Genomic DNA, 22,282 nt, shown 5'->3' with positions numbered 1-22,282 from the left:
TCTAGTGGATCAGTTTGTCGCGAGTGGTCTGGTGGTTGGGGCTGAGACAATCTCCTCTGCCTCAGACCAGTCCGAGGGGGAGTTGGAGCTCGACTCTCCCTCAGGCGCCGCCAGAGTGCCACAGGACACACCTTGCGGTCAGACTCCAGCTTGTATCCTCCCCGGCAGTTAGACTTCTCTGGCCTTATATAGCCTCCAGGCCAGAGAAGTCTCTCCCAGGCTCCGCCCCTGCCCCTCCCCCCAGAAGTCCATATAAGGGCTCATAAGCCCCGCCTCCCCCGCCCTGGAACATCGGGCGCGGCTTGCGCCCTTGCCTCGCTCTGGCCCGCCCAGCCGACAGCTGGGGTTTGGAGAGGACGCCCACCGCCAACCCTCCCCCCGTGACGCGGCTGCGGGGGGCCCCCCCGGACAGGAGCAGGTCCGGGCTGCTCGTTACCCCTGTGGGGGTTATGGCGGGGCCCGCGGGTCGGCGGCCCCAGGCTCCCGAGGGGGCGGCGACCGGGCCTCCTGGGCGACGCCCCGCCGCTTCCTTGGTGGCTGTAGCTGGCCCGGCGGGGCGGCGGCCCGCGGTTCCAGAGGGGCCCGCGTCCGGGCCTCCAGGGCGGCGGCTCGCTGCGCCGGCGGCGGTCTTGGCGGGCCCCGCGGGTCGGCGGCCTGCAGCTCCCAAGGAGGCGTCGGCTGGGCGTCCGGGGCGGCGGCTCGCCTTTCTCGCGGCGCTTCGGCGTGGGCTGGCCCTCCCCTCGTCAGCTGCAGCGGGAGGAGAAAGCCCTGGTAAGTCGCCCCCCCCCCCCGGGACGCCCGGTGAGGGGGGACCGGCGGTTCGGCCCGGGAGAGGGGATGGGGAGCCCCCCCGGGAAACAGTTTTCCCCATACGATCCTGTGTGCCAACCAATGTCATCAGGCGCCTCAGTTTTAGTTAACCCCTCTATTCCAGAGGCCTGCTCATCTAAAGCCCGTGTATGCTAGTTTTCAGCAGCTGTACCCACCTTTTGGAACAGCCTGCTGAATGTGGTAGGGAAAGTTCCCACACTCTTTCCCCCCCTCCATAAAAGGTGAAAGTGGAATTACTTTGATACCATTTGGTGGAAGTAATTAATGAATTACTGGTGGTAATGTTTGTTGCAGTAGCTGCAGTTTTAACTTGATGTATGTTGTTTTATGTGCTATGACTACATTATTCAATATGTATGTTTACATTTGTAAGTCCCTAGGACGGGGTCTGCAAACTGTGGCTCCCGAACCACATGTGGCTCTTTGGCCCGTTGAGTGCGGCTCTCCGAACTTGGTTCGGAGCCCCTGCTCTCGTGCCTGCTCACGCCGGCAGCCGGGCTGCGGAGCCGGCGCACCTGAGAGAGAGAGAGAGAGCGCGCGCGCGCTGTCTCTCCCCCCCTCCCGCCGTGGAGAATGGCCATTGCCCTCAATGGTTGGGAGGCTAAAGCCTCCCCTCCCCTCTAGCCGCGCGATTGCTGGGCGGGCGGCTCGGCGGTTCCTCCCCCCCCCCCGCCCGCCTATCAGCTGTTGGGCGGGGCGGGCTTCCTTTGGTAGACCAGGCCTCTGGCTGAGTCCCATTGGGAGGCCATGTCTACCCACTGGCATTCTTGGCGGTAGACCTGGACTCCGAGGAGAGGAAAAAGTCGCCCTTTAGAGGCCAGGTCTACCAATTGGCTTCTATGGGCCTCCGGAGGCCAGGTCTACTGCCAAGAAAGCCAATGGGTAGACCTGGCCTCCCAATGGGACTCAGCCGGAGACTAAGTCTACCAATAGGCTTTTATGGCGGTAGACCAGGCCTCCAGACGAGGCCTCCAGACGGAGAGGGGGAAATGGTAGGGACTTACAATTTAATTTTTATCAATAAATAAGATCACTATTAAGTATGATATCAAGTTTTATTCATTGTACCTATAGTTTAATTAAGACTTAAAATTTTAATTAAAGTTTATTAAGTTATTAAACAGTGTACCTACCTATATAGTTTAAGTTTAAGAAATTTGGCTCTCAAAAGAAATCTCAATCGTTGTACTGTTGATATTTGGCTCTTTTGACTAATGAGTTTGCCGGCCCCTGCCCTAGGACATTGTGGAATTAATTTATTTTAAATAAATAAATCAGACAACTGTGTTCCTTTGTTGTAGTCATTTTTGCTGAATTTTACAGAAATACCGTTTGGAAGTTGGGATTCAAGCTATGGACCATGTTATCCATGTTCTCCAGACAGATCGGTAAGCATTCAAGAAATATCCAGGGCCTCTTCCATTAGACACTTCCCCTGATTCACAATTCCTTTTGCTGTTGAAGTCAGATTGGTATGAAAACGACGGGTGGCATTGCAACGTCACAGTCAAGTGTGATTTGCTTAAACCATTCTTCGTTGCACAAACCCCGGTGAGTCTACTATGCATACACAACAGACCACTCCCACCAGGTAGCTTGTGGTTTACCTACTTTCCCACCTCGAGGCAGAATTTCTGGATGCCGTCCCAAGCTCCTTAGTGTTGCCCAACTGCTGGCAAGGCCAATTGGCTGTTGCGTGGTGTAGTGGTCAAGAGCGGTGGTTTGGAGCGGTGAACTCTAATCTGGAGAACCGGGCTTGATTCCCACTCCTCCACATGTGTGGCGGTAGCTAATCTGGTGAACTGGATTTGTTTCCCCACTCCTACACACGATGCCAGCTGGGTGACCTTGGGCTACTGCATGTGTGTCTAATTTCATTTTTCTTTCATTGGATTTTCTAAAAGTCTCCCATAAATTTGTATATCGTTCTAAAGGTGCACTAGAGTTGAAAAATTGGGGTTGGTCTAGTAGAGAAGCTATATGATCTTAAGAATAACTGAAAACGTGGAAATCCATATTTGCCATTGTGGCAATAGGACTGAATCCCCTGAGGGCAGTGGTGGAAGAAAAAAAAGGGGAATGAAACCCAACCTAAAAACAAAAGCTGGGTACCCGAGGTTGGGTGAGAGGAAGATTTATATACCGTATATACTCGAGTATAAGCCGAGTTTTTCAGCACATTTTTTATGCTGAAAAAGCCCCCCTCGTCTTATACTCGAGTGAGGGTCCCACTGTCCTGGGTCGGCAGCCGGCACCCCCCCCCCCCCGTTCTGGCTGCACTTACTGGGCAGCAGCTCCACGGGAGGCCCGGACGCGGCGGCTGGGGGCAGGGCCGGCAGGAGGACAACGCCGCCGCCCGGCGAGGCGGGGCACCTCCCTGCAATGCCCGTGGAGATGGGGACACCCGGGAGGAGAGGCGCCCCCCCCCAGGGACCCCGCGGGACCCCGGAGACTCTGCGCCACAGGAGGGGCGGGGTCGCCAGGAGCCGCCCAACGCCAGAGATGCCACCGCCGCCCAGAGCATGTGGGGGCGAAACGGCGCCGGCCGGGGCCGATGGGCGGGGGGCAGGGATATAACCTTACAAAATGGTTAAAGGACACTTGCATAAGATAGTGTTATGAGCTAACACATCCGTCTATTTAAATAATTTGCGGCGTTCTATAGCAATCTTTAAAAATTGTGCTACCTTCTCCAGAACATAGGGTGAACAATTATTCAAAAGAAAGGAAGCATTACTGGAATCGGAGACATTCAGCCTACATGTATTCAAAGGGCTTAGTAGTTTATTACGAATTTCTGAATTTGCACTGATGAACAAACGGATGACACATATAAATGTTTGTTCCTGTGTACTAAGAGGCTGTTCTTATTTCCAGCTCAGATTCTGAAATAATTGGCTATGCTTTGGATACGCTCTACAATATCATATCTAATGATCTGGAAGAAGAGGAGCAAGGTGAGCACTTTCTTTTCCCATCTGTCTTCTCCTTAACAGCCGTTACACTGAATTTGGTTTATCCATTTATCAGTAAGAATGGGGGGGGGGGAACCACTGGGGTTGGATCTTGCAGGCAGTCTGTTGCAGAGTTACGTCTTTCTCTGCCCTCCCCAGCAGCCTTCTGTGACCCAGGAAAAAAAAACATTGCTGGCATAGCAACAAAAAGGCTGTGGTTATAAGCCACCCTGAGCCCAGCCCTGCCATGAAAGGGTGGGGTATAAATCGAATTACATTAATGAAATTCGATGTTTATTTTCTAACATTTTTCCTGTAAAGAAAAGGCATGTTATCTCTGCAGACACAAATTCACACTTTTGAGAACTGCAAAAACAAGCATCTGTGATAATATCTTCTCTTTAGAAAAACTGCCCTAAATAATCTTACAGAAACCTCTGGAAGAGCATGACATTGTGAATGGATTAATGGAATTCATTTACCAAAAAATTTAAACATTGCATAAATATAAAGCCTCATGCTACACAATTAAAAACTAATCCTTATTTCCTGGTGAATAGTCTTTGGACTATAATGTAACTTCAATAGAAAACTACAGTATCTTTAGAAAGATTTTTCCTCCAAAAGCATTTTATTTTTAAAAATCCAATTTAAATCAAAAAAATCCAATTAAAAAATTATCGATTTGTATCCACCCTGCATGAAATGAACAGGCTTCCCCCAGCTGCTTGCTTTTGGAAAAATGATATGTTCCTGTGTTTCAGGAATAAATAAACAGAAACAGTTCACTGCTTAACCAATATGAAGTAGGGAGCAGAATTGATTATGTTCACATCTAGAGAATTAAATACAGCTCTAGAGTGTAGCTTGGCACTTCTGCATAGAAATCAACAGAATCGGCGTTCCCTTTGTGCTTAATCAGTATTTTTTGTTAGATTGAGGTTTCATTATTCTTGTGGTTGTGTTTTAGTAAGAGGTTGTTCTTTTTAATAATGTGGGCAGAGTCCACATCTGAACATCTCTTGCCTTGAAAAGCCTCTGGAAAGCAAAATGTTGGCTGCAACTTGACGACATTTTCCAGCACCGCCGCAGCTGCTCTTCCCGGTTACGATGCTATTTGTGCAAAAATTGCAGGTGTGTCATAATATTCCATGTTGAATATTTTTTGCAAACCTAGGCTTTTTTTCAGACTTGTAGAAAGATCTGTTTTTTCTGGCCATGGCCCCAGTATGTGGGTTAAGTATACAGATAAGGCCATGTTGAGATTAGATATATTGAAGATAATTCTGATATTTATTGTAGATATTTGCAAGGAGATTATCATATTTGCAAGGAGATTTTCATATGTTATCATATCTTCAAGGATATGTTTATTATTTAAATGTGGCTAAAATTGAACACAATATGGCACAATATGTGTAGGAATATGCTCAAAGTTCAATATTTTCAGTGTTACATAGTTTAACTGCATATCCAAACACGCCTCTGGTATGAGGCTGTTTCTGTCCAAATAACATTGTTTCTTCTCTGTACTACAAAGTTTGTGCTGTCTATTTTCAATTTTGATTTATTTCCCCACCTTTCAGATTACAAAAGTTGAGATACTTGTGCTAAGGTAGCACAGGGGGGCAGCAGTTTACAGCTCCCTCTGCAATACTGGGTGTATTTACCATTTTGCTTGCAAATTAAAGCATTCATATGCTTTCAATTTTTATAAATATGCCAAATAGTATAGTTTCATAAGTTATGCATTTGATGGTGTTAAAGCAGTAAAGTAAGCTTAGGCATGGTAAGAAAATAAGTATCGCATGATTCCTGTTTTTCTCCCAAATTCCATTTTTTTCTGTGGGAAAAAAAACAGTGGTCATAATTTCTGGGAATTTTACACCTCTGGCTGCAGTTACAGGATTAGCTTTCTTCTATATTCCATGAGCAGAATTCTGAAGTATCCAGCCCTCTATTTCCTGTGTTAGAAACTATTTGAAACAGTCACGGCAAAGTGCAGTGTTCTCCCACTGAGCTCGGAGGACATCTTCAGCAGCGGGTGTTTACCTTCCTATGCTCAGGGAGAGGCAGGATCTAAAACTTTACTTCCTGTCCCCTGGGCTAGGACCGCCCTCTGATCTCCAGTTCTCCTGCCTCCGTGGGAGAAGCAGGTTTAGGAATTAGCTCCATAGCTACTTCTCTTGTTTCCTTTTTACTTTCTGAAGTACTTTTACTTGTTTCATTCTTTGTGAATTCTAATCTATTACTGTGCCTTTTGTGGTGCCCTACGCCTTTCTTTGTGCTCCACAAGTCTCCCCTGTCGCCCCCGTCCTGTTCTTCGCCCCCCCTCCCCCCGTCTATCCAGAGGGAACATGTCTGAACAAGGAGAGAGAGCTTCTGAAGAGCTCCTTTCAGGGGATGAGGAGGGAGTGGATGGTCTTCTGTCCTCCCGACAAACAATGCAGGCGGCACAGCAAAGCCGCAAAGGGGAGAAACAGCCCAAGCAGCCGGACTCAGAAGCGGCCACTCTCAAGCAGAGCTTGCAGCTGGCAAGCAATCTGGATGGATCGAAAAGAGCCCGCCAAAACACATTGGCCACCGCAACCCCCACCCCGGTTTGGCCCTCAGGGGTTACGAGGGTGAATTGGACTCCTGTAATGTCGGCCCCAGTGGGGATCAGGCTACAGGAACGTCGTTTGGTAACGTTGAGTCGGACTCCTGTAATGTCGGCCCCAGTGGGGATCAGGCTACAGGAACGTCGTTTGGTAACGTTGAATCGGATTCCTGTAATGTCGGCCCCAGTGGGGATCAGGCTACAGGAACATAATTTGGTAATGTTGAAGCCTCTTCTCTACCTTTTACCGCGGGGGCGGGGGTGGGCAATCGGAGCATGATTGAGTTGATGAGACAGGCTGTCAGAGAAGAATTTGCTCAGTTGGGTGGCCCTTGTGGGAGTGTTAGGGAGTTCCAGAGCTGCGCCCCAATTACCATGGCTTCTGTACAATCGGGATCTGAAGCCGGAGAGTGCTCCAGGGGCTACAGCCATGCCTGGCCCACCAAGGCGGCTAAAAAGGCCACGTTACCACCTACTGGCAGAGCTCGCTCCCTATCCCCATCTGCTGGTGGCAGTGAGAGGGAAGAAGGGGAATTCTCTTCAGGAGACGACTCCACGGGGGGGATGTAGGGGGTCAAGATTAACAGACCCGTTTGTTCTCGGGGGAAGAATATCTCTCCCTGATTACTGAGGTTATGGCAGCTTTAGATCTCCATAAAGATGAGGAGACAGAGGCAGCTAAGAGTAAGGCGAAGTTTAGAGGCACCAAGGAGTTCTTCGCCAGGCTGAAGTCTCAGCCACGCTCAGTGCCATTCCCTGAGTATTTTGAAGACCTCTTAGGGCAGAGTGGATAAACCTTTCACTAACAAACAGTTGCCTGCGGCTGTTAGAAAAATGTACACCTTGGAACCATGGGCAATGAACATCCTTCAGGTTCCATTAGTGGAAGCCCCTGTTGCCGCACTTCAGCCAGCTGGGCTCTTATTTGAGCACGAGGCTGGCAGTATTAAGGGCCCTTTAGACAGAAAGGTGGACTTTGCCTGTAAGAGGGCATATGAGGCCTCTGCCTTGTCCATCCAAGCCTCTGCTGCAGCCGCCCTAGTCGCCCTCGCTTCTATCATGTGGACCAGAAAGCTCTTAGATCTGGTTCCCCAGGAGAACAAGAGGGTTTTGGATGGTCTGAATAGGGTCCTTAAAGCAGTAAATTTTATGGATTATGCTACCTTAGATTCAATGACTTTATCCGCCAGGGCTCTGGCAGCTTCTGCAGTTTCCAGAAGAGCCTCATGGATCAGATCCTGGTCAGCTGACTATAGCTCCAAATCCATCTTGCTGGGCTATCCCTTCGAAGGAGGACGTCTGTTCGGGTCTAAGCTGGACGACATCCTCATTGAGACAAAGGGTAAGAAAAAGGCTCTACCAAAATTCTTCAGGTAGGAAGATAAGGGAGCTTACTCTTCTTCCTTTCGTTCCTTTTGTACATCTCACGCCCTGGCCCAATCCAGATCTGACGGCAGGCGTAATAGCTGGAACCCCAGCCAGGGCCCCTTCTGAAAAGGCTCCAGATTCCACAGGGGATCTCAGTTTCAGCAGAACGCAGACAAATCCAGCAGATTCAACGAAAGGTCTGGAAAGCAATGACTGCAGGTCCAGTCCAGTGGGGGGAAGACTTCAGCGGTTTGCCAAGTTTTGGGACTCTGTTCATCTTGATGCTTGGGTCTGAATGATTGTACATTAGGGCTATATGGTAGAATTCTGCAGAATTCCCCTGGACCTCTTTCTCGCTTCCACCACTTCCTCAAAGACAGGAAAAGTGGCACGCGCCCAGGCAGCCATAGACCACCTTTTGGAGATCAGAGCTATAGAGCCTGTACCCTATGCAGAGCAGTGTGCCGGGGTATACTCTGTCTTCTTTACCGTTCCAAAGAGGAACGGGGATTGGTGGGCCATCTTGATCTTGAGACATGTAAACCACTTTATATGCCTCAGACATTTCAGGATGGAGGCTCTACGGTCTATTGTCGAAGCCCTCTGGCCAACCTCCATAGACCTGTCTTCAGCTCCGAGGGTCTTTACGAGGTTTCTGGTGTCCCTAGTAGCCCTCCTCAGGGAAGAGGGGGATCCACATTTTCCCCTACCTAGACAATATCTCGGTGAGTTCCCCCTTGGAACGGCTTTCAGTACAGCTCATCACTTTTCTTCCCCCAGACAAGATTGCAACCATCTCAAGGCTGGCACAGTCTACGATGCTATCCAAGTCATCAGGACTGTCCACCCTGGTCAGACTTCAGGGGTTGATGGTGTCGTGTATAGGGACAGTTCATTGGATGCGTTTTCCCATGCGGGACTTGCAGTGGTTCCTAAAACTGTATCAACTTCAGATAACCCAAAAGAGGAATCCATGCCTAAGCCTTCCTTCCCCAGTGAGGAACAGTATCCGGTGGTGGACCAGACCCCTCAACTTTGCCTAGGGTCAGATTTGCCTGCAGTGCTCCTCAACACAGATCTTTACCGACGCCAGTCTGGACAGCTGGAGAGCGACCCTGAACCAACATATCACACAGGGTCGGTAGAGTATGCAGAAACGACGCCTACACATAAACCTTCTGGAATTGCGGGCCATCCAGAGAGCCCTCCTGGTATTCAAGCCAAAGATCAAGAACCACCATGTCTTACTGAGAACAGACTACATCTCAGCAAAGGCACATACAAACAAACAAGGTGAGTCTCGTTCCTCCTCCCTCAATGCAGAGGCCAAGATCATCCTGAGCGGGGCAGAAAAGTACTTGGCATCCCTAAGAGGAGAGCACATCTAGGGCACTCTAAACTCTCAGGCAGACTGGCTCAGCCATCAACAGGTAGACGAGGGAGAGTGGTCTCTGAAGCTAGAAATCTTTATACAGATAGCAGCAGGGTTTGGGCAGCCAGTGGTGGATCTGTTTGCCTCGGGCCACAATCACCAGACCACGACTATCAAAGTACGCTCATCCAAAAGCCGAAGGGGTGGACACTCTAGAGTTGCCCTGGCCGCAAGGGCTTCTATACGCCTTCCCACCTCTACCCATAATTCCTAAGGCACCAAGGAAGGTATGTCAGGAAAAGGCACAAGCCATCTTCATTGCACCCCACTGGCCTAGGAGACTGTGGTTTTCGATGCTGAAGGAGCTGTCAGTGCAGAAACCGTGGCTGCTACCACCACTCCAAAATCTGCTGCAGCAGGGATCCCTAGTACATCCAGACCCAACTTGGTTAAGCCTGACCGCCTGGGTCTTGAGAGGTAGAGGCTGTTAGAGTTAGGATACTCTGAAGAGGTCGTCTCCCCCATTCTAGTTGCTAGGAAACAATCCACCAAACGTATCTACAACTTCTCGTGGAAAGTATTCACCCGATGGTGTGGGAGAAAACGTCTCGACCCTCTTTCAATCTCTACTAGTCACCTGCTCAATTTCCTCCAAGATGGTTTGTTACAGGGTCTAAAAGCTTCCACTCTTTGGAGCAGGTGTCAGCTATCACTACTTCCGTTCCTCATTTGGATGGATATATTACCACCAGACATCCTCACGTAGTCACCTTTTTGAAGGGAGTGTCTGAGGTTTCGCCTCCTACAGTCCATAGGTTTCCTACCTGGCGCCTACACATTGTGCTACAGGCTCTTACGCAACCACCTTTCAAACCTCTAAGGAAGTCCTCACTGAACTGTCTCAGAATAAAGGTGATTTTTTCTATCGCCGGTGACTTCCACTAGAAGAATTTCGGAATTGGCATCACTGTCCTCCAGGGAAAGCTTGTGCGTGTTCCACGACGACAAAGGTTCCTTACGGACCCTTCTTTTTTGCCTAAAGTGAACTCTCTTTTCCATAGGCAACAGGAATTAAACCTTCCATCCTTTTGCCCCCCTCCGTCTCATCCAAGAGAAAAGAGTTGGCACACCCTGGACCTACGTAGGGCCCTACGGATCTACCTCAAAAGGACAGAACCCTTCCGTCATTTTGAGTCTCACTTCATCTCCGTATCTCCTCCGAATAAGGGATGCGAGATGTCAAAGACTTCTATTAGCAAACGTATATGTCAGTGCATTCAAGTGGGTTATCAACTCAGCATCATTCCAATTGCACCTGGCATTACTGCTCATTCAGTGCGGCCACCTCGGCAGCCTTCGATAGACAGGCCTCGATTGAAGAAATTTGCAAGGCAGCAACCTGGTCCTTCCACCTTGTGAGGCATTACAAGATAAACGTCTATTCGTCATCAGATGCTGCTTTTGGCAGACGAGTCCTACAGAGCGTTTCTACAGGGGAAAAATAAGTTCCCTCCCAGCAGATTCCAGCTTTTGAAGATCCTGCTGCTGAAGATGTCCTCTGAGCTCAGTGGGAGAACGGAACCTTGGCTTATCTCTGAAGGTTCTTTTTCACTGAGGGAGGAGGACATCTTGCCCGCCCAAAGTGAAGAAATCCGTAGGAACATAAGATGCAAAATAAGATGAACAGGTCGCTTCTTCATTAAACAAACAAACAAACAAATAAATAAAATTTTTAAAAAGGAAAGAAAGAAAAAGAGGAATAGTAATATTTACTGTTTACTTACTTGTCTTCCCATGGTTCTGAACCTGAGGTTGTTTATCTGTTACTTATTCTCGTGTTTTGAGTTTAATGTTACAGTGGTTGTTTCCTGTCTTCCTGAATTCTGTTACTACTCATCCTGCTTTGGAAGTCCTCGAACTGGAGATCAGAGGGCGGTCCTAGCCCAGGGACAGGAAGTAAAGTTTTAGATCCTGCCTCTCCCTGAGCATAGGAAGGTAAACACCCGCTGCTGAAGATGTCCTCCTCCCTCAGTGTAGAAGGAACCTTCACAGGTAAGCCAAGGTTCCGTTCCACAGATCCAGTTGGCGTGATAATAAAATGGAATGTATAGTCGGAATGCAGTAGAGATTAATTAATTTTTAAGCTGGCACTGGTTCTTGCTTCACCCTTATATACAGTAAATTTCAGTGCAGTCCTAAACAGAGTTACACTCTTGTAATCCCATTAATTTCAGTGGACTTAGAATTGTGTAACTTTGCTTGGGATTTTACTATGAATTTGCTTCTATGCCTTTAAGTAGTACTTTGCTGAAAGTGTTCTGGATATTCCTCTGCATCAGGTGAGGCTGCCTTAAACATTAGAAGCATCTGCCTGCCCTCGTCATGGGCAAGCTGATTTCCTAGGTGGAAATGTAGTTCAGAGCTGTGACAAGACATTTTTCTCAAAGGAAAGCTGAATTCTTCAGCCTCTGTAAACCGTGTGTGAATTTCTAAGCAAATCTTCTAGGCTTGAGCTCTTTTTTGCTGCTGTTTGTGAAGAGGGGCAAAGAGTCATGTGTTGTGCTGAAGCCCTGGGCACGGGAAACTCTGCTCAGTTCTCAGTCTCTGCCTTCTGTACTGTAGCCATGCATCACCTAGATTTTTTTCAAGCTTATCATTACCATTTAAAGAGCTAGAAACTTGCTTATGTGGCTATTTCCAGGAATTGTGCATATGTATGGCAAGACAGTGTCAGTCTTTTAGCAAGTGACATCATATTTTAAAGTCCTGATTAAATAAAGATACTGGATATTGTATGGCAACATTTTTAATCCTTTTACTCAGACCATCATTTGTGAGAGTATCTTTTATGCTGAATGCAAACTCTGATGTTTATGTGAAAACTCTGATGCAGATTCTGTTTTTAAATTCCCCTTACCTTGTACCAGTAGGCCCAAGAAAGGAAACATTTGGTTATGCAGAAATAACCCTGGCAGGAGTTCCCTCATGATTATAGTACTCATCCTTCAGAAGAAATTTTCCTGAAGCTTTGACAGTTTGCACAATGCCAGGCATCCTTTAGAGATGTATTTTTTTATTTCATGAACTCTGTTAAATGCTGATGGAGGGAATGTATATTCTTTAAACTATTAATTTTGGGGGGTTCAGTTATCAGTGGGTTACTAAGGATGTTTAATTACTTACAAAAGCAACTGTTATTTACCAATGTTAAGTGGTTAGAGTTGATCTTAGCATTTTTACAAAATTTAGTACACCTGCCAGAATGTAATGGCTACCTCCCAAAAGGAATGAGGGATTGGGCAGGAAGAGAGAGAAGAGAAACACAAACTCAGGGACACAGAAGATGCTCAGTGACCCAGACGGTTCTGGGATGGAGAGGGTCCGTGGTCTCAGCCAGACTGAGAGAACTTGCCAGCAGCTGATTCTTGTGATTTCCTTTTGGAAGCTGCCAAGTGGGATAACAGACTAGCACGGGAAATCTGGGCAAAACCCTTTGGTGGCAGGGGATGGGATGGGGGAATTAGTTTTAAATTAAATTGCTAACTGATCTTTTGTGCAGTACTCAATGAAACATTGCCTCATGTTCGAACTTTTCTCTCTTATCTGCATTTACAGATGATTCTGAAGGTAAAGCACACTGAATTTATGTCAGCATGTGATGTGTCTCACTCATAGTTCCAAGCATTAACTGGCTTGCATTCACATGTTTTAAAAGGGATACTGTGAAGATGTTTGAAAATATTATCTAAGCTCTCTTCTCACATTTACTAGCATAATATTGTTATGATCGGTATAGATTAAGAAGAACTGTTAGAGTAACTGTTAGAGGTGATACTTAGGGAGGGATATGTAGCAATGTTAATTACTGAACTGAAAGATCCCAATTATAGTTCCATTGGTTTAAGGTACTTATAGGTCACCTTATCCCCCTGTACTCGGGGTGGCTAACAAAGAAACAAGTTAGAAATGCACAAAACTCAGTGAAAATCAAACAGCCTGATAAAAACAATACAGCTAGATCTGCAAAAATGGTTGACCTTGTGCTGAGTTCAGCTGGGAAAGGGAATGTCTTGAGTGGCTAGCCCTCAGAAATAAGATCTTAAATTAATACTTAATTTTTGAAAGATTTCTCTGTCAAAGGAATTTGAACTTCCACATTGTCTCCTTTACAGTGTCCTTTTTAATGCTATGTACATAAGCATGCTTTATTTAATTGATCTTCATAGATTTTCCCTGCTTGGCATTATTTAGTTTCCAGGTTTATTTAGAATAATTAAGCAAACATTGTATGATTTGAAGAAATGCTCTGCCAGGCTGTGCTTAGTGAATAATTTTAAAACCGGTCTTACATTTTTTGTTGAGTGTTGTTTTAATTTGCTGAATACAATTCTTATTATGTATGCACATAAGAGTTAAAATGTTGCTTTACTAATACCATAGCTCTTCTGTCACTATGCATGCCTTTGTGCTTCAAAAATATTCCTAGAATTTCTCTGTCGGCTTCGTTAATTTAGTGTTTGGTTCCCAACCTTTTCATGTATGAGGGCCCCATTTTAACATCACAAAATTTCAGTTCCCCCACACTGATAGTAGTTGTAGTATAAGTATCCATTGATAAAATACATAATGACAAAAAGATCAAAATGAGCATGCTTACTTTGCTTGTAGACTTGAGGACCCTTTGTCTGTAACCCTGCAGTGCTCTCAGATTGGGAACCACCTCTTTTAAAAAGTTCAGGACTCTGTCAACATGTTGTGTAGGTGATGAGAAACTTGGATTGTTTCAATGACCATAACTTTAATAGCCCACATCTGCCTCCTCTGCCCCCACCCCAGCTGCTATTTAGAGATGTTCTGCCTCTGAACATGGACATTCCACATGGCTGGCCTTGCTGACACCTGGATCAACTGACCTCCTTAAATTTGCCTGCTCCCTTTTTCAAAGTCAGTGAAGCTCACAGCTGTCACCCAGTGTCTTGTGGCTATGAATTCCATAAGTTAGTTGTGCACTGTGGGAAGAAGTAAGATCACTTCTTTTTGTCGTGAGTCTGCTACCCTTCAGCTTCATTTGGTGACCCTGAGTATTAACTGACATTATGAGAGAGGAAGAATTTTTTTTTCTATCCCTTCTCTCTGCTCCATGTATAATTGCATCAACCTCTCCACTTTGGGGTCCTTTTGTGAACTGAAAAGCCCCAAGCTCTTTAGGCTTTCCTTATAGGAAAGGGGCTTCAGCCCCTTTATTTTATTTGGGTGCCCTTTTGGGTGCCCTTTCCATCTCTGAGAGATCTGAGGCGGCTGCAGCTGTCTCCACTAAATGTGGCTGTTCAGGGGCATGGCCACACCCTCCAGGTGGTTTTCAGTCTCTTTTCTGATTATCTCCAGCATAAAAAGTGCCTTTTAAACTGGTGCTGCTGCACATTGAGTTGATATTTTCATTGAGCTGTCAGCCATGACCCCAAGCTATCTTCTCCAGTCACTCCCCGTTCAGACCACTGAAGGTAGGATTGTTTGCCTCAATGCACATTACTTTACATTGAACCTCTTGTCAAATTATTCTCCTGTCATCCAGACTGGAGAAATCCTCTTAGAGCCTCTTGCAGTCATTTTGTCTTTCGCTATTCTGAATAATTTGGGGTCACCGGGCAAGTGGGGAGGAAGGCACACTCTGCAACCCCAACTCCAGTGCTGGACCTAGAGCTGGCAGGCTGGCTCATTTGGGACCACACACAGAGCCCTTTTGGCTCTTGCCATTTGGGTCCCGCATACCAAGGGCTCGGGCTATCAATAACCCATCCTGCGTTTGCATGTTAACATGTTTGCAAGCATTTAAGCGCATTCTTCTTCAGTGCCACAACCCCAAGCTAAATCCAGCCTCCCACATTTACCAGTTGTTTGAGGAAATACTAGTAAAGGCTGTCTCTGAGCATGTTGAAAGGGCAATTACTTCAGCCCTTCCCCTATGCATACGTGAGTGCATGAGTGAGGGTCAGGAGCTCAGGCAGGTATTTGAAACAGTCTGCTCTCTTGAACAGGGAAGACTTGATTAACTGCAGGTTATCAAACTAGAGCACACGAGAAGGGAAAATGACTGTCATACCAACTAGCTACCGCAGATCTAAGAAAAGAACAGGGAAAAATCTAAGCTAACAAAGGTGAAGTTGAAGCCTTTATTGACATTAAACGTGGGATACAAAAGCAATTACAATAAGACCATAATATACAGGGTATATAATATACTGGGTACATCAAACCTCCATCAGTTTTACAGAAAAAAACGAATTAAGTAGGTTACTTAATTACACAGTCCTAAGCCAGCCTTATTTGATACACAAGCACCCACATTCTCTGATTGCAGGCTGTAAAACCCTTGCCACCGATTCAATTTTTATTGGGTCCTGTGTGGTCATAAGAAGAGACACCTTAATTTTGGCAGGTAACCAAACCCTGTCCGCAAATAATGGGTCTATAAATTGAGAATGACCCCTAGCATAAAACAAACAGTTAAGCAGGACGTGATGGACTGGTTCTATTATGTCCTCCCCGCATGGACAAGCCCTATTCGCATATGAGACATTATTAAATCTTCCATAAAGCAGGACGGAAGGAAGATGATTAAATCTAGTGAGCATTTAGGCTCTTCTCTGTTGGGGATCAGTTAGACACGTGAAGTAATATGCCATGAACTGCTTATATGGCCAGGGCTCCCCATATAGAGGAGAACATCTTCTGCTTGCAGATCTTCTAAGTTCCTACAGTTCTGTGTCCAAAAGTCTGTGCTTAATCAGCTCAAACACTGATTTCCCTGTGAGACAGAGCAGAGAATCCAAGGGGCTTCCAATTGATCTAATTTTGCTTTCGATATAATTTATCCAACTACATCGTTCAAGTTCTGTTAGCTTATGATGAGCTAGGCTGTTAAAATCAGACTTAAAATGCCATCGTAACCAGAATTTTGTTGTCATCAGCCAAGCTCTGGTTTCCAAGCACATTTGGTTTGTCTCCAGGCACAGAGATGCATAAAGTGGTACACAGGATGGAATGCCAAGAGTTTTCTGAAGGAATTTAGATTGTATTTTTTCAACATCCTGATTAGGAGCATGGATCCAAATTGGAATTCCATATAAGAGCTGAGAAGTCGACTTAGCATTAAAGACCTTAAATGCTGCTGGAACATGCTGATGGCCTTTGGTATTGAAAAACCGAGTAATAGCCAAAATGCTATTTTGAACCGCTGTCATCACAAGTTTCCTGTGTGTCACCCTACTGGCTCTGTAGTGGAAATTGATACCTAGGTATTTAAACCGTTTCACCTGTTCGATCTCAGTTCCTCTTATCCTCCGATTAAAGGGGGTCCATGATTTAGCGAAAACCATGATTTTAGTTTTTTCAAAGTTTACTATGAGTCTGTTCTGATCACAGTATTCTAGGAATCGTGATAGTAACCGTCTCAGACCAACACTTGTAAGAGAAAGGACCAGCGTGTCATCCGCGTATAAAAGTCACGGCACATGAGTCGAGCCCAGTTTAGGGCTATGGCCGTCAGGAGCACTCAAAAAGGACGCAAGGTCATTTATAAACAAGTTGAAAGGCGGGGGGAGGGGGTGCCAATAAGCAACCTTGCTTTACCCCTTTGTTAATAGGGATTTTTTTCTGTTAGCTGTCCTGAGCGTGAGTACCTGACTTGGCAGCTTGTAGAAGTGTGAAGCCTTCTTATCAGGGATAATAATCTCCTGTCTAACTTTAACAATACAGAAGTTGTCTCCACATCTCCCTGTCTGGATGCTTGTGGAGCAGACCATGACTCTGACCCCCACTGACTCTGACTCCCCGCCTGTTCCTGGCAGGAGAATTTGAATGCTGCTCACTGGATGTTCAGACCTTTTTAACCCCTGCCACCCCAGCTGGGTGGAAGTTCCTTGCCCAGTCCAGAGTCAGGGAGCCCCTCCGCCTCCCGATCATTAAGGAGCACGTGTCCCACTTGCCTTGCTATCCACCTTGCCTTTCCTGGCAGGCAGAGCAAATGGCTCTCTCTCCTCAGAAACGCATCTCCACACTTTGGTGCCTTCCATGGCTCTCTTCTTCCGCAGAGAAGCAAGCTGCTCTCAGAGTCCCAGGAATGCCTTGCTGGGCTTCAAAGCCCCTGGCATCCCTGTGGCCGTGGCACCTCCTGCCTCTGGCCGTACCCTAGCTAAATACCTCCAGCAGAGGAGGATCCCAGTGATCCCACCTGATCACTTGCTACAGTGCTTGGGAGGCTGGATTCCAAGCAGCCGTCCATCCTTTGTGCAGACTGGAACCCTCCCCTGGCTGGTGCCTTGTGTGCCATGCTCTGCCTGGGTGTGGCTCATGCGCAGGATGCAGCAGCAGCATCTCCTCCTTGGGCAAGGAGGGTGGGCAGAGGGTGCACGTGGGAAGGGCAACAGAGGAAGGGAGAAGGCTGTGGGATTTAGCACTGCATTGCGGTCTCAGTTTTTTTCCATCCTGAATGGAGCATGGAGGTTCTTTTCTAGCTCTTGTGGCTGGTAGCCTGCAACAGGAATGTGTCCAAGAGAATTTCCCTCTTGGATGTCAAGTCTGCATCCCCCTTGGAACCAGGAAAGTAGGAACTTTCCCCATGCGGTGATGCATCTAGGAAAGGCAAATCATCCAAACATGTATCAGCTTTTCTTTGTCTGCTTGGAGTAATTAGATTTTCTTTGTGTCTGTTGGTTAAATTAATTAAGCCTTGCCAATCTCTGACATTTATGTGACTTACGTTCATGCACATGATTGAAACAGAAGGCAGGCTGTGAGAAGATGTGTCAGCGATTTGGCTTTGGGGGATGGCTAGACTGGTGCGCTGGACAAAGCTGTCCAATGTGCCTTGTGTTGCTGGGTATTCTTGGCGGCGGTTCTCTGTGGTGGCTGTTATGGCTGCTTCACAGTCGGGGTCTTCAAGAAGCCAGCGGGTAAATCTGGCCAAAACCTTAACTAATAAGGTAATGACGAAGTTAAAGGAGCTTTGGAGTTCTCTTCCATTACATTTCAGAATTGTTTATAGTTGTGAAGCATTTTGCCTTATGTTCTCTGTAGAATAGAAGGAAGGTACTGCTTACTCCTGTGGAATGTAGAGGTCGAATGGGTAACCTGTCAGAAATGGGGGGGGGCTTCTGTTTACTGGGCTCATGCTGCTAGTTTGGATTGCCTGTCAATCAAGTGTAAACAAGCTCTTAGAATCATAGAGTTGGAAGGTACCACCAGGGTCATCTAGTCCAACCCCCCTGCACAATGCAGGAAATCCATAACTACCTCCCCCACACACACCCAGTGACCCTTACTCCATGCCCAGAAGATGGCCAAGATGCCCTCCCTCCCATGAACTGCCTAGGGTCATAGAATCAGCATTGCTGACAGATGGCCATCTAGGCTCTTCTTAAAAACCTCCAGGGAAGGAGCACTTACCACCTCCCGTGGAAGTTTGTTCCACTGAGGAACTGCTCTAACAATATAGGTGAGGTCTAACCAGAGCAAAGTGATACCATCACTTCGTGTGATCTGTATACTATACCTCTGTTGATGCAGCCCAAGATCGCATTTGCCTTTTTAGCTACCACATCACACTGCTGACTCATGTTCAGTGTTTGGTCTACTAAGACCCCAAGACCCTTTTCGCACACAGTACTGCTAAGACAAGTCTCCCCCATCCTATAATTATTCATTTGATTTTTCCTACCTTAATGCAGAACTTTACATTTATCTCTGTTGAAATGCATTTTATTGGTTTTAGCCCAATTCTCCAGCCTGTCAAGATCATCCTGTATCCTGGCTCTGTCTTCTACCATATTTGCTACCCCTCCCAGTTTAGTGTCATCTGCAAGGTTACTGCAACCTTGAATATTTCTTGGAGTGTGAGTTGTCAGAAGGGTGTAGGGATGAAATATGGAATGCCATAAACTTAGCCATCCAGGGGTGGAGGAATATCTCTAAGGGGAGAGTGAGCGGGCACTGAGGGGCTGTGAGGTCTTGGCTCAGAGTGTGCTGTAAGGGGTTGGGTGGAGTCTTCCGCTCAGTCATTTGGCCGGCCTGTGAGTTGTCATTGAGGGCTTGGTTGAGGATTGGGTGAGGCATGCTGGTTTTCCCGAGGGTTGTCTGGCCTGCCTGTCAGTCTGGTGGGTTGTTCTGATGACTCAAGAGTGGTGCCTGGATTCTTGCAAGATGCCTTTTGGATTACCATAGCAACCCAACAGGCATTGTGGCATAGAATCATAGAGTTGGAAGGGACCACCAGGGTCATCTAGTCCAATCCCCTGCACAATGCAGGAAATTCACAGCTACCTCCCCACCACACCCCCAGTGACCCCAACTCCATGCCCAGAAGATGGCCAAGATGCCCTCTCTCTCATGATCTGCCTAATAAGGTAATAGAATCAGCATTGCTGACAGATGGCCATCTAGCCTCTTCTTAAAAACCTCCCAAGGAAGTATTGTCGAAGGCTTTCACGGTCAGAGTTCATTGGTTCTTGTAGGTTATCCGGGCTGTGTAACCGTGGTCTTGGTATTTTCTTTCCTGACGTTTTGCCAGCAGCTGTGGCAGGCATCTTCAGAGGAGTAACACTGAAGGACAGTGTCTCTCAGTGTCAAGTGTGTAGGAAGAGTAATATATAGTCAGAAAGGGGTTGGGTTGAGCTGAATCATTGTCCTGCAAAAAAGTATCAAAGGTAATGTGCTAATCATTGTCCTGTAAGTATCAAGATAATGTGCTAATGAGGGTGTGGTATGTTAAAATGGAACCATTGTATCCTGAAGTGATCTGTTAATGTGTGAAATCCAAAGCTAATCTGCCTGGCTATTGTTGACTGTAATCTTTTGATTTAATTTCAACCCACTGGTTCTGGTCCGACCTTCTGGAGCAACAGAAAACAACTCGGCACCCTCCTCTATATGACAGCCCTTCAATCCTATTCTTGTACATGAAAGTACTACCGCGTTGTCCACGTACAATAGTAATGGCACGAGTGTCAAACCCAGTTTCGGGCAGTGGCAATCAGAAGGACTCAAAAAGGACGTGAGATCATTTATAAACAGGTTGAAAAGGTGAGGAGCCAGTAAACAGCCTTGTTTTACCCCTTTATTAATTGGGATGTTTTCTGTTAACTTTCCTGAAGGGGAATACCTGACTTGGCAGCTTGTGGACGTGTGTAGCCTTCTTATCAAGAATAAGTCTCCTATCTATCCCCAATTTTAGGAGCTTATCCCAAAGTAGTTCTCTAGAAATAGAGTCAAAGGCTACTTTTAGATCTAGGAAGGCCGCCAATAATTTAGATCCCTTTCCACAGCTATATTTGTTAACCAAATGCGAATATGATTGAGAAGTTTACTACCACGCTTCTTAGAATACTGCGATCAGAATAGACTCCTACTGAATTTTGAAAAATCAAAAATCTTGTTTTTTGCAAAATCATGGACCCCCTTTAATTGGAGGATAAGGGGTAATGCGATTGAACAGGTGAAATTGTTTAAATACTTAGGCATATACTTCCACTATAGAGCTAGTTGGGAGACGCACAGGAAACTGGTAATAACAGCTGTGCAAAAACAGTATTTTGGCTATCACACAATTCTTTTATACTAAAGGACATCAGTATGTACCTGCAGCTCTTAAAGTCTTCAATGCTAAGTTAACTTCTCAACTTCTGTACGGGATCCCAATCTGGATCCAGGCCTTAAACCAATATGTTGAAAAAATACAATCCAAATTCCTACAAAAAATTCTTGGAACACCATCCTGTGTACCTTATGCAGCCTTGTGCTTAGAAACAAACCAAAAACGTTTGGAAACCAGCGCTTGGCTTGTAACAACAAAATTTTGGTTACGATGGAACTGTAAGGCTAAAATAAACCATTTCACTCATTATATGCTAACTGAATCTGATTCATCCAGATAGATAAGTTTTATTGAAAATTCTTAAATTGTGTATTTTGTTCAGTTTTGGGCACCGCAATTTAAGAAAGATGTAGACAAGTTGGAACGTTTCCAGAGGAGGGCAACAAAGATGGTGGGGGGTCTGGAGACCAAGTCCTATGAGGAAAGGTTGAAGGAGCTGGGTATGTTTCGCCTGAAGAGGAGAAGACCGAGAGAGGATATGATAACCATCTTTAAGTACTTGAAGGGCTGTCATATAGAGGAGGGTGCCGAGTTGTTTTCTGTTGCTCCAGAAGGTTGGACCAGAACCAGTGGGTTGAAATTGAATCAAAGGAGTTTCTGTCTAGATATTAGGAAGAATTTTCTAACAATAAGAGCAGTTCCTCAGTGGAACAGGCTTCCTCAGGTGGTGGTGGGCTCTCCTTCCCTGGAGGTTTTTAAGAAGAGGCTAGATGGCCATCTGTCAGCAATGCTGATTCTATGACCTTAGGCAGATCATGAGAGGGAGGGCATCTTGGCCATCTTCTGGGCATGGAGTATGGGTCACTGGAGGGGTGTTAGGGGAAGTAGTTGTGGGTTTCCTGCATTGTGCAGGGGGTTGGACTAGATGACCCTTGTGGTCCCTTCCAACTCTATGAGTCTATGACCTTTATATTGCTGACCTCAGGTATCCATACTTTAGTACCTTTTAGACTGGAGTATTATAATATATGAAAGCTGGACAATGAAGAAAGCAGATAGGAAAAAAGTAGATTCCTTTGAAATGTGGTTTTGGGGGATAGCTTTAAAGATACCGTGGACTGCCAAAAACACAAACCAGTGGTTTGAACTGACCCTAGAAGCTAAAATGAGTAAACTGAGGCTGTTGTACTTTGGTCACATTATGAGGAGACAAGAGTCACTGGAAAAGACAAGCATGCTAGGAAAAGTTGAAGGCAGCAGGAAAAGAGGAAGACCCAACAAGAGAGGGATTGACTCTATAAAGGAAGCCACGGCCCACAATTTACAAGATCTGAGCAATGCTGTTAAGGATAGGACACTTTGGAGGACATAGATTCATAGGGTCGCAATGAGTCGGAAGCAATTTGATGGCACTGAACACACATTATAATATGTAGTTTGTGGTGGTGCTCTTGAAGAATCTTCAGCAACTTCCAGCTGCCCCAGGCCACAGTGGCTCTAAGCACATTTCTCTGGTCCTCAAAGATAGTTGCTGACTTCCAGTCTCTCCATAGCAATGGAGTGTGGACGTT

At 46.3% G+C, this 22,282-nt stretch overlaps 1 protein-coding gene across 1 annotated transcript in view; it reads left to right on the top strand.

Annotated features, from left to right (window-relative positions):
* USO1 (USO1 vesicle transport factor) overlaps positions 1 to 22,282 on the top strand; it is a 65,234-nt gene that overhangs the window by 9,793 nt on the left and 33,159 nt on the right. Inside the window, exons 3-4 of the mRNA XM_056857307.1 lie at positions 2,155 to 2,219; positions 3,709 to 3,788. Coding sequence (XP_056713285.1) covers positions 2,155 to 2,219; positions 3,709 to 3,788 — 145 coding nt within the window. The remainder of the gene's footprint in view (positions 1 to 2,154; positions 2,220 to 3,708; positions 3,789 to 22,282) is intronic.

Source organism: Euleptes europaea, chromosome 11 (assembly GCF_029931775.1).
Source record: "Euleptes europaea isolate rEulEur1 chromosome 11, rEulEur1.hap1, whole genome shotgun sequence".
NCBI classification, from domain to species: domain Eukaryota; kingdom Metazoa; phylum Chordata; class Lepidosauria; order Squamata; family Sphaerodactylidae; genus Euleptes; species Euleptes europaea.
Note: the sequence above shows the minus strand (reverse complement) of the source record. Positions and strands in the feature narration are given on the sequence as shown.